At 35.8% G+C, this 12,981-nt stretch overlaps 1 protein-coding gene across 1 annotated transcript; it reads left to right on the top strand.

The window, feature by feature from the left end:
- Positions 1-1,127: 1,127 nt before the first annotated feature.
- LOC149676404 (zinc finger BED domain-containing protein 4-like) lies at positions 1,128-3,104 on the top strand. The gene has a single exon (XM_089838720.1). The coding sequence runs from the start codon at positions 1,128-1,130 to the stop codon at positions 3,102-3,104; it is 1,977 nt and encodes a 658-aa protein (XP_089694846.1).
- Positions 3,105-12,981: the final 9,877 nt, after the last annotated feature.

Below are 12,981 nucleotides of genomic sequence, written 5' to 3'. Positions count from 1 at the left end.
AATATTTACCTATTTATATTATAAAGAATATGATTAGAGGTTTTAATATAAAAGTCACTGATAACATTATTTTATTAGATAATGTACTTTCAAACTTTTACCCATATTTTATTTGATCGAAATTGATATATTTTATCCGCCTATTTTCCTAATGTTTTAGCGTGCAAACTCTGTTCGAAAGTAAAACTTTCAACTATCTTGACTTTGAATCCCGTTATCCCATGGACTTTGTTACCTGCAAGAAACCAATGGAGAAATCGACTAATATTGACATCAGTAGCATCGTCGTTCCATTCTACATGCTCTTTTTGTTGATGTCAATATCTTTCGCCGTCACTTTCTTCGAGATATTTTTCCAAAATCTATTTTAATTTCAATCAGTAGAACCTGATATAGAGACTGATTGACCGCACGGGACAATGATATAGAATATTTCCTTATGATTATATCAGGCCTGTGCGAGTACTCGATCAAAGGCGAGTACTCGATCGAGTCTCGAGTCGAGTACTCGACTCGAGACTTGAAAATCGAAATTTTAGGACTTGAGAATAGTTTCGAGTCCACAAAAATCCTCACTACTGGACTCGAGGAGGACTCGAACCGAGGCTTAACACCATATCAAGTCCAAAAATATGTACCATGGATAAAGAATTTATTCTTCTTTCCTCTCTAGTCAGCACGCACAAATCTACATTACATAGTGGCCTAGCTTTCCCGTGCTGACAACCGAAGCAGCAACAAAGTATATATCGAATAAACTGCCTTCAGAGATAGGGAGTTGCCTACCCTCTAGCGTGAAAACAAAAATTCCTCACGCTCATCCTTTATCCATGTATTTCCCCTGAACTCGGTGACCCGGAATTTCAAGTAGAGCGCGGCATCTAGTGGGGTTTTACCGATTTAGATTTTAGAGAAGACAGGTGATTGGACTCAAATTTGACGTCATCTAGAAGAAACCAAAACCAAAACTTAAGATTATTTTTACTGCGCGTCATTTTCGTTGTGACTGGTGGGCACTAAGTTTTATACTTTGTAAGTATTCCTATTATAATTTTTATAATATAATTATGTAAAATACTAAAATTAAACTATTAATAGTATTCAGTTACGGGTTTGTTGACGACAAAATGGCTTCAAGATTTAATGACGATGAGATTTGCGATGATGATGAAAATAGTGAGATTAATGAACATGAGATAGAGACAACTTATGCAACTGAAGAGATTGAAAATGTGGCATCAAGTTCAGCTAAACGATCTTTGAAAAAAAGCCAGGTTTGGAACTATTTTGAAATACAAGAATCTCAGGATCGGCCTGCGGCTACTGCCACTTGTCTTGTGTGTAAACTTCCTATCAATTGCAATAATGGAAATACGTCCAGTATGCGTAAGCATTTACTACATAAGCATGAGAAAGAGCATTCAGCATTGATAGAGTGCGAAAAAGAAACTGAACCTGTAAAACGTCAATTGTCTCTTGAAGAAACCTATGCCAGGCTGACGATGTTTTCTCCTAAACACCCGAAGGCTGTTCTTATTACAAACACTATTGGTAGAATGTTAGCTATAGATTTCCAGCCCTATAGTTTGGTTGAAAACCCTGGTTTTCGAGCCGTCATTCACGAGTGTGAGCCTAGATATCAGATTCCATCCAGGACCACATTTTCAAGAAGCGTAGTTCTTAAGCTCTATGATAAAATGATGAGTGAAGTGAAAATGGAACTGAAAGAAGCCATAGATAGCCACGTGAAATCCTTGTCATTTACATCCGACTTTTGGAAGTCTAACTCAAACGACAGTTTTTTGGGCTTAACCTGTCACTACACAACAAACGATTTCACACCAAAAATTTACGCAATCGCTTGTTTGCCCTTCTATGAAAACCACACTGCAGATAACATCCAAATGTCCATACATGAAATCTTACAAAACATAATTCCAGTTGAGAAGGCCGCAAAAATTCCAATATTCGTGGTAACAGATAACGGCGCTAATATCAAAAAAGCTATCATAGAGTCTGAGTGGATGCACATACCGTGTTTTTGCCACACACTTCAATTAGTGGTCAATAATTCTATAGATAGCATGGTGTTAAATGGAATATCTATTAAGAATATCTTTGAGAAATGTCGCAAGATCGTGGGGCATTTCAAATCAAGCCAATTATTGGATGAAGCTCAAGAAAAGATTTTCCAAGTTCCAAGATCAAAGACAAAGCATTTAATCCAAGATTGTAAAACGAGGTGGAACAGTCAGTTTTTCATGATACAACGACTTTTCGAGCTTAGGCAACCGCTATCTCAAGTCCTCTTGGAAATTACTAATATTGAAAGCTTAACTAGCAGTGAATGGTACTCAATTGGTCATCTTATTGAAGTTCTGGAACCTTTTGAAACAGTTAGCAGAGATCTATCTGCTGATAAATATCCAACTATGAATCTGGTTTTTCCATCTTTGCACCACCTTGAACGTGAACTAACAGAGCTAAGCCATGGTCTACAACCGGGCCTGGACATCAACGTAGCTAGTCAGTTTTTAACGTCCTTGATGATAAGGTTTCCAGCTTACAGAAATGAAAAGTTGTATATAGTGTGCATGTTGTTGGATCCACGCATCAAAACAATCTTGCTTACTTCTGCGGAAAAGAAAAATGCAAAAAAAATCCTTAAGAACGAACTTGACGCCTACATTTTGGAAAATTCAGTGGAGGTATCCATTGGAGAGCAGATACCTTCAACATCTTCAATCGCCAATGAGTCTCAGAATCAGGGAATATGGAAAACTATTGCTAAAAAACTGAAGAAATCTGACAATTCGAACCAGTCCATTTTTAATGCGAGCGATGAAGTAAATACTTATTTGGACGAAATAAATATTACCAAAAACTCTGATATTTTAAAGTATTGGAAAAAAAAGGCAAACCGTTTTCCATTGCTAGCCAATCTGGCGAAAAAATTTCTTTCAATACCCGCCTCATCTGCCTCAAGTGAAAGGTTATTCTCTACCTCAGGAGACATTGTGACCAAAAAAAGGCAATCTCTGCTTTCAGAACATGTAGAACAACTTACCCTCCTTCATGACAACTTGCTTCGAACCCAGAAATAATTCATCAAAAAGTTTAAAATGCAAAATGTTTTGTTAAAAATTGAGCCAAACACTTAAAAGCTTGTTAAAAAAAGTTAAAACCCTGGTTTAAAAAAGTTCTACATTACGAGATGAAAAAATTTCCTTAAACTAATTATTGTCTGGAACAATCTAACGTCGAGATTAGTTCAAAAGTTATGTAACGAAAATATTTTCAAAATTATGATTACCTAACTTTGTGACAATAATAATAATCCAAGCGGAGATTATTTTTTGCCATTGAATTCCTTTAGTTCCAAAAAAATATGAGGGGAAATATAATGTTGCATATTATTTTTCTAAATAGCTAATTCGTTTTTCAATAATTAGCTTATTTTCTCTAAAGATAATCCAAGTGAAGATTGTTATTTTTAATTGCATATAATAATTAATATTCCAATTCCATTAGTTCAAAAACTTGAAACCCATTTAAAAAAAAGTTCTACCTTACGAGATGAAAAAAATTCATAAAACTAATTATTGTCTGGAACAATCTAAAGTCGAGATTAGTTCAAAAGTTATGCAAGAAGAATAATTTCAAAATTGTTATTGTGATTTCCTATCTTTGTGATAATAATAATCCAAGCGGAGATTATTTTTTTGCCATTGAATTCCTTTAGTTTCAAAAAAATATGAGGGAAATATAATGTTGAATATCATTTTTCTAAATAGCTAATTCGTTTTTCAAATAATTATCTAATCTTCTCTAAAGATAATCCAAGTGAAGATTATTATTTTTTATTGCATATAATAATTAATATTCCTATTCCATTAGTTCAAAAAGTTAAAACCCATTTTAAAAAATTTCTACCTTACGAGTTAAAAAAATTTCATAAAACTAATTATTGTCTGGAACAATCTAAAGTCAAGATAGTTCAAAAGTTATGCAAGGAGAATAATTTCAAATTATAATTATTATTCCCTAACTTTGTGATAATAATAATCCAAGTGGAGATAGCTAATTCGTTTTTGAAATAAATAGCTAATTTTCTCTAAAGATAATGCAAGTGAAGATTGCTATTTTTAATTGCATATAATAATTAATATTCCTATTCCATTAGTTCAAAAAGATATGAGGACAATATTACTAAAAGTGTTTCTTAAATTTTGATAAATAAATGAGAAAATAAAATACTAACATGTTTATTGACGTTTGTTATTTTTATATATCCAAGCTGTGATATTTTAACAAAGAAGAGTAAAAAATAAAAGATATGAAAATATTTAGCATTGATTTTGACATGAAATAATTTATTAGGACTCGACTGGGACTTGATATAATTTATCAGGACTCGACACTGGGCTTGAGACGTAGTTTTGAAGCTGACTTTAGGACTCGAGGACTCGATACCAGTTAAAGGACTCGACTCGATATTCTATACGAGCTTTTTTTAGGACTCGAGACTCGACTCGAAGCCAAAAAAACTGGACTCGCACAGGCCTAGTTGTTACACCCCAGTTCGCAGTTGGAAAATCGGTGAAAATGTGTTGTTGTTATTATTGTATTCCACTTACAATAGCTATTACTCTATTGTCTGTCTGCCACCATCATCTGGTCTTTTGTCCATCCCGCATGGACACCAGTCTGTACTTAATGGCTTCTATACACCACCATCATCGTTAAGGTTAGGACATACGCGGCGATCGGCTAGGGTTACGAGAAACGTCTAGCCTCCCAATGGTGGAGCTTCCACCATGGATTAATTAACGCATAGGTATTGTTCACGAACTGTGTTTTCCACGTATTGCTATCGCCAACTACATGTCCGGAGTTATTCCTTGATTCTCCTCTTCATTCCCCTAATTTATTGGACCAAAACGGATGTATATATAGCTCCATCTCTGGGCCAAAAAATCGTTTTTGCGGATTTTAAAGATGGCGGTGCCGAATTTAAGTGGGATTTTAATTTTGACGTCATAGAACAGGTGACATTTGGCTTCGAAGTTTTCACACTTTTTACGGTGCACATTCACTTTTGTTGCGTGTAGCCACAAATTAGCTTTGGTGTTATGTAATGTTAAGAGTCGTGTGGGCAAACTAAGAAAATCGTTGAGGTGGAACGAGAGGGAAGTGTTTACACCGCAAACCTGTTGTGAATTTGGCTTTCAACGTAGAGGGTATACAGTTGATGCTTAGACAATTGGGCCTTTACAAACACATAAAAGCTCAGATTAATCATGGATTTATAATAAAAGCTTACGCTTCATGGATATTTCACTGTAGCCTTCAGTAAGGCATTTTGATTTTAAACACATTTATGTCATAAAAATTCTCGCTGTTGGGGACTGGGGGCTGATGACGTAGAAAATGAGGCAAACTTTTTTCTCTCGTGGTGCGTGCGCGCGCTCTTTTCAAAAAATTATTTCGCGCGCGCTATTCAAAAATTACTTCAAACACGTCGACTTCCAACCCCCCCTTTGAATTGGCATCAAATTCTACGTCACAAACGCTTGTGACAGGCTGGTACTAGCTCGCGCCATTTCAGACAAGGAATAAATGTTGTGCGCGTTTTAAGGTGAGTGAATATCCATGAAGCGTAAGCTTCTATTATAAATCCATGGATTAATAACCTCTGGATATGAAAAGCAAGCAAAACCGGGCGTTTTCAAATAGTATCGCCATGTGGCACCCTCAGTCGGCAAAACGTAGAACTTTGTCACCCCATGCAGACGACGCGGTTTGAACTGTACGGTTGTACCGGCAAGGCCTAGTAAACGTAAACGGCGTTTTTCTGTCTTCGAAGACCATTATTGCTTTTCTGTCATGTGATTTATCAAATTAATAGTTTAATCTAATTTACACATAAATAAAAAACCAAAAACCTTCCTAATTTAGTGACCAAACCTCCGTACCAGGTACCGGGATGAGAAGAGAAAAAGAAACGGGAAAAAGCAGCCGAGGCTTAAAAAAGCATGGAGTAGCAAACGCGATCACGCGCTTACTGAGTCTGTTTGGGGTTACTTCTTTCCACGTTTTGACTATATGGGCGCTAGAGATGCCGATGCCCTATTCAAGTATGCCTCCCTATTTCCATTCATATCCAGGGGGTTATTAATCTGATATGAAAGTAATCTCTCCAAAATTTTAACTCTTCAGTTCCTGTTCTTTTCCCATTGGATGATTTTAATGTGTAAAGGACATATCATTATTGGATGTAAAATGTCGTCTGCTTTACTGTATATGCGCTATGCTTTCAATACTGCTTTGATAATTCGTAAATTCTTACTTCAAAAAAAGAGAGAAATATTTCCATTTCAGGGTAAATACGTTTGTAAGTAGTCCTCTTGACTTTGAGAGGTAAAATTTTGGTTTTCCCAACTTGTTTAAAAACTAAGGGGCACTGGATGATTGACTACTAAATTTTTCCGAAGTCTTATAGCTTGACTATGAAGACGCGACACAATTTTTGCGCACTCTAGTGGGCAATGTCTTATAAATTTTCCAGTCAAAGGGGGTCATTGTGGGAAATAAGGAGTTTTTTAAAACTGGACATTGGACCAGCGACCCCCTGGCCTGGAATAAATAAACTGGTCCATGACCATTGACCAGTGCGCGTCGTCTGCTAAACTTAAAAGTGGATAATTAAAATAGTTGAGTTAATGTCTGGACTCTGGTTACCCTTGAACTTTCTAAGTGGTCTCATGGACCACTGACCTCCTCGGATTCAGTTTTTAAACTGGACCAGGCCTTTTTTAAACTGGTCATTACCCTGTGTCTAAACCTTATTATTTTTACTTTCGGCTCACTCTAAACCATTAATGTCTCTTCATTACGGACACTCGAATCAAAACCCATAGTTTACTTAACCTCAGGTCTCAATTATTTACCCTTTGGTTCACTAAGCCGGATAATACTTAATTTACCCGACAGCGTCTAGGCCTTAGCTTTCTTCTTGTACTCACTGAAGCAAGAAATATTCTATATACAGATGTAGTATAGCTTAAGTAATATATATATATCAAAAAATATCCTTGGAAGATCAAAATGAAACGAGCTTTACAGCTACAAAACTACTAAAAGCATCGTCATAAGGGTTCTGTAGGATTTCTTTGCACATCAACACAATGCGAATTCCAAATGCAGTGCACTAGTGTAACATTGGACGGACACACACAGACACAAATAGACTGCTGTTTAACTCTCTCTGTATTAATTTTGAGTTGAGAAACAAGATTATCTTAAAAACGAAAATAAATATAATTAATATTATATATTTTCTTCGTTAGTTATGAACTTTATTGAGCGTTTCATCTTTTTAAAAATAAATAAATAGACATTTTTGAGAGACTTGACTAATATTGACATTTGAAATGAAACGTTGATTCGCCTTACTCACATCGGTACTATATAAAGGTTTCAAATCTTAGCTACGGGTTAAGAACAGCGTAATTGCGTGAACCTTTGTTGGAGACCCACCATTGCGAGACTAGACGTTTCTCGTAACCCTAGCCGATCACCTTAACGATGACCATGGAGATAGAAGCCAGTATGTACATACTGGTGTCCATGTGGGATGGACAAAAGACCAGAAGATGGTGGTGTTTAGAAGCCAGTAAACGCAGGGATGGACAAAACGCCAGATGGTGGTGGTGTTTAGAAGCCAGTAAATACAGACTGGTGTCCATGTGGGATGATAAAAAGACCAGATGATGGTGGAGTTAGACCGACAATGGAGTAATAGCCAGTATTAGTGGAATACAATTTTCCAAATTTCCGGGAACTGTAAATGCGGTCCGGAAATAGAGAACATACTTGCTCTGACTTGGAAACTGCGAACGCGGTCCCCTGGGGTGTAACAACAGACAAACAGACAGACGGACAGATTCGTCGAAATTTGAACATCTTTGTGACATACGTCACTCGGAGAGGTAAAAACTATTATGATATCAATAAATTTCTGACGTGTCATCGTCATTAGAGGAAAGAATGCTCAATGCAGTACTTAACAATTTTCGAAGAACCAACAGGTGATCTCCCAGAGATTTTCGCAAAAGCTTGTAAACTGAGACCAGTCTCTTGTTTTGAGATTTTCTTCAAGATGTGATACGAAAGCCACTGCCACGATTAACAGGATCGTAATTAGCCAGATAGTTGAATCGAAGCCTTGTATCAACAACCGTTCAGCATCGTGGTTATTGTCGGCGTTGACGGTCGTAATTATATAATGTTGTGCATATTGAGCGGGAGGTGGTAGGTGAAAGTGTCTAATAACATCTGGACCTGCCAAAAAATACGCCACTACAGAGCCCGCAATCTGAAAAATAAATCACAAATAATAAGGTAAATAGCCGATGATTTTGTCGGTATTCTAGAGGGCCGGTAGGCCCTTCTAGATAAGAACCCACACCCTCCCGTAATGTTAAAGAAATAATTCACAGATTTTAGGCTTATCGTCCCATAGAAAAAGCATGGGATTTTTGGTGGTCCACTCCATCGAATAACTCGGAAACTACTTCGAAGTTATGGTTCGGAACACTTTTGAATTATCAAGCAACTATTGAATGTTGAACTTCTGAAGTTTGATTAAGAACAATTAATTCTAAGTATTTTATTTTAATTAATTTATAAATCATGGTAAAACCGTTACATATATTACACTGTTTGCATAGCATTTTATTCAGCCTCCATCGGGTTTGTGGCTCATAGGATAACGCGTCTGCCTACGGAGCAGAAGATTGCAGGTTCGAGTCCTGGCAAGCTCGGTGTTTATTTTTACAGATCTTTTATTCAACATAAATGAAATAATCCTATAAATACAATGTTTGGATAATTTTTTGTTACGAAGTACGGGCTTGTGGCGTAATGGATAACGCGTTTGCATTCGAGGCAAAACATTGCAGGTTCGAGTCTTGGAAAGCTCGTTGACTATTTTTGATGAAGAATCTTAGTATATATAAGGGAAAATTCTTAAATAACAAACTTTCAATGAAATGTGCGCGTGCTGGCGCGTGGTTTAGAAGTAACTTTTTTTTAAATCTATACAAAAAGGTCAACTAAACTTAATTGAATCACCAACCGCCTTTTCACGTGAAATAAGTTACCACCCGCCTATCTATGGTGAATTAATTTACCACCCGCCTACCAATTGTGAATTAATTTACCACGCCCCTACCAAATTATTTAAACTTTCCCATAAAATAATGAGAGACACTTGGAGTGAGCCAATATGCTCACGAACATCTTACTGGAACATCGAATTGATGACGTTTGACAAGCATATTATTATTTTTATAATAGATTAATACAAATTAAGGCTGAAGGAACAGATTTTATATAAGAAAGACTTGGTTTGCCCAAGCCTTAAAAACAAAACGATAAGAGTTTTTCCAGTTGTCTGAAGCGCGGATATTATTTTTTTTCTATTGAATTTTAAAGACAATCCGTATTTTACTACTCTTTAGAATTTAATTCAATCACCTGATTTTACTGCTAATGGATTAGTTTCCTATAAATTAATTGAAATAAAAAATTACTTATCTCAGATTTTTCAAAAACAATTCCATTTTCCTGAAACATTTTATCATGCATTTATTATTTTGAGAGATATCGTGTAAATTTAATCAAATTTACTCTTTCTTTTTTTAATTTCCGAGAATTTTCCTTTCAAAAGGTTTTAAACACATCGTTTTCTTAATGTTGTCAACTAAATAGCAACTCAACCAACACTTCTAAAATCTTCCCCACAAGTACTGATATACACAGTTCAATAATTGTGACTGTTCTTAAAGAAGAAACGAACCCCTTTATCAAATATAAGAAAGGTGATAACAGCCCCCTTTTGTATTCGAAAAGACCGCATATAATACATTATTAATGAGAGTATTATTTGAAAATTAATGTACGTTCTCCATTGAAAAGAAAAAATTTTATGATAAAATGTTTCAGAAAAATGGAATTGTTCTTGAAAAATCTGAGATAAGTAATTTTTTATTTCAATTAATTTATAGGAAACTAATCCATTAGCAGTAAAATCAGGTGATTGAATTAAATTCTAAAGAGTAGTAAAATACGGATTGTCTTTAAAATTCAATAGAAAAAAAATAATATCCGCGCTTCAGACAACTGGAAAAACTCTTATCGTTTTGTTTTTAAGGCTTGGGCAAACCAAGTCTTTTTTATATAATGTGAAAGGAAGCCCACTTCAAATAGATTATGACATGCATGAAGATAGTCATAACATGCCATGACTTCCTTGTAATCCTTAGGGAGGATGTCTATCCCTGTATTCTCTTGGGGAATATTACTAGCATTCTCAACTTCGTCACTTGCATGAGTTAGCAATGATACACTACTAGGGTGGGCATAATTGTACAATTCGCTTAGAAAGGGTAGTTGCTGTAAAATTTTGGCTGGGGTGACATTCAATTTAGTCCAACTATCCCTCTCGATGTAGGAGTGACGCAGCCCTTTCACTTGACATAGCTCAAGATTTGATTTTCTCTCGTCCACCTCTTTCAAACGCTCGTGTCCCATTTTCTTTGGAGTGGCTGAGGCCATTCATTAAGTTTTTTAGTTGGTGACTGGGACAAATAATCCAATAAACCCAACGATCTGGCACGGAAGGGTTGCGAAATCTTGGGAAAACTTGAAAATTTTGCGTTCCATCATCACCAGTAATGTAAGAGTATTGTCCTGTTATGCCATGCGTTGATATTATCATAGTTAAATTAGAACTGGCGCCATCACAAACTATGGCTCATATCAAAAATCCGGTGGATTGGAAGGCAAACACGCATTTCTGAGTTACTGCTGTTAATTGATCATGGGTGAATGGGACATTGTTAGGGAAATAAGGCCCGATAACATCATACTTTCCTCCAGCGCACCGCCAGACATACTGAAGTACGTATTGTGCAGCTAAACAGTTATTTACAGATTTAGTATTGTAAAAATTATGAAGAGATGGCAGCTCATTCGGATCCATGGCTAATCCAATAAATTTGTTGTTACTTGAGTTCCAGACCATTTTTCCAATGACTTTGACCTGATCTAACACTAATACACCATCTTGAGGTGGTCTTTCACTTTCCGGATAGCTTGAAAAGCATTTTTTAAACTTACTGCTTTCTCTCATTAGATATTCAATGTCAATACCAGCATCACATTTTATATTGCGAACTTTTTTCTATTGTTCTAACGCTTGGCAAATAAAATATACTGAGTGACTTTAAGGCTCTGTATGAAGCTGGTGATCGTGAATACAGTGTTAAAGCTAAGCGGTTACGTCAGAGGGCTCCATCTATTTCCAGTGCTGTCTTCATAATTTCTTTGTTGATCTTTTAAAAATACTGAGAGTTTGTTCTCTTCACTGTCGAAAATGCCTTCCCTAGAATCGGATTCCGCCTTTTAACCTCTGAAAAAATCTTTTTCAACTTTTCTTTATGATTCTCATTAATTTCATTCATTGCTTGAGATAACTCCAAACTCTGCTTGGCATTGAGAATCACTGCGTTTTCTTTCAGTTCCTTTTCCATTTTCGCTATTCTTTTATTCAGCCGATAACGTTGGTTACGTAAATTCTAAACTCTAATTTTCCTGCTTATTGGTGTGAAATCTTGTATGGGAAATCTTGAGTTAACTTGCCGCCTTTTTAACTTGGTCCTTCGGGAAGCCTCAATTGTGTTTTTTCGTTTCTTCAGATACCTTTTACAAATGGAATTTTTTACATATATGTCTGTAAAGAATCACAACATGATTGGCATATTATATTTACTTTTCTAAGGCAGATCATTTAAGACACATAAATGTCTCTTTATTGGCAGTTGTGGCTGTGGAAAGTAAATTTATCTTCGTAGAAATCCTAAAGAGAATAGGGCAATTTTTGGATTGTCTTCTTTCACAAGGAGGGTGTACAGTATCTAAGACTCGTGGTTTCGCAAATGGAAATTCCTAGAAAAGATAATAAATTAGTACTCATATGAATGAAATAAATATGGGAGTGTTTGATTGTACTCACAGTTCTAATTCCCGAACAAAACACGTTGTTTTCATCAAGGAAATTTAGTGCACAAAAAACAGTTTCTGCATTGATTTTGCAGGTCTCTGAATTACAGAAAGCCTCTTGAATAACAGGTTTAAATACAGGGATAATTGAGGAAATCCCATCCGAAGAGAACTTGATTCTGACAGGGATTTCATGTAAATCACCAATGTCTGTAATCATATTCCTCCTCAAAATCTCCAGACACGATATTGACCTATCGGCCTTATATTGATAAATGCAACACAGACCTAAACAGATGTAATGCCCAAAAATTAATGTTGTTTTTTAAATTCATTATATTCATACATTACAATCAAAATATTACAACTTACCAGACTGATCTTTAATAATTTCATTAACTTGAAGAATTGGATCATTGTCAATCACAGCAGGGTTAGTTGGTCTTAATTATTTAGACTGAATGTCAAGGTCTGTTCAGATTACCCAACTTTAGTCAGCTGACAAATCCTAGACTTTTCAGGCCGACTTGTCACCCAAATAAGTCAAGTCAGGTCACACGTTCAACCACCCAACCTGTCGGGCCAACTACCTTTGAAGCACAAGAGGGCGCACAAAGCGGTAGATAATAATAAGAGTGATTGTTTTGGATTATAAATGAACTCATTTGGTTAATTTTAGATCATCAGAGCTATTCCAACATAATAAAGGTCAATAACATTAATAGTATTATTTACTGAGGAAAAAGCATCAAAAGGTAATAATTAACCCATGTTAAAAATGAGAATGGCCCGAAACGTTTTTAAGGATTTCAGCAACAATAAAACAAGTTGGGAAAGCCAAAATATTACCTCTCCGAGTGGAGATGACTATCACTACCCCTTAAACAACCTAAATATATGCATCTATCGCTTTTT

This window comes from Phalangium opilio, unplaced genomic scaffold, assembly GCF_054372755.1.
Source record: "Phalangium opilio isolate 3A_F unplaced genomic scaffold, DU_Popi_V2 ptg000046l_1, whole genome shotgun sequence".
NCBI lineage: Eukaryota > Metazoa > Arthropoda > Arachnida > Opiliones > Phalangiidae > Phalangium > Phalangium opilio.
The sequence above is the reverse complement of the archived record's forward strand: the minus strand, read 5'-3'. Positions and strand labels throughout refer to the sequence as shown.

What these genes read in the sequence shown, in the direction of transcription:
- LOC149676404 (XM_089838720.1), top strand. Translation starts at nt 1,128, where the DNA reads ATGGCTTCAAGATTTAATGACGATGAGATTTGCGATGATGATGAAAAT.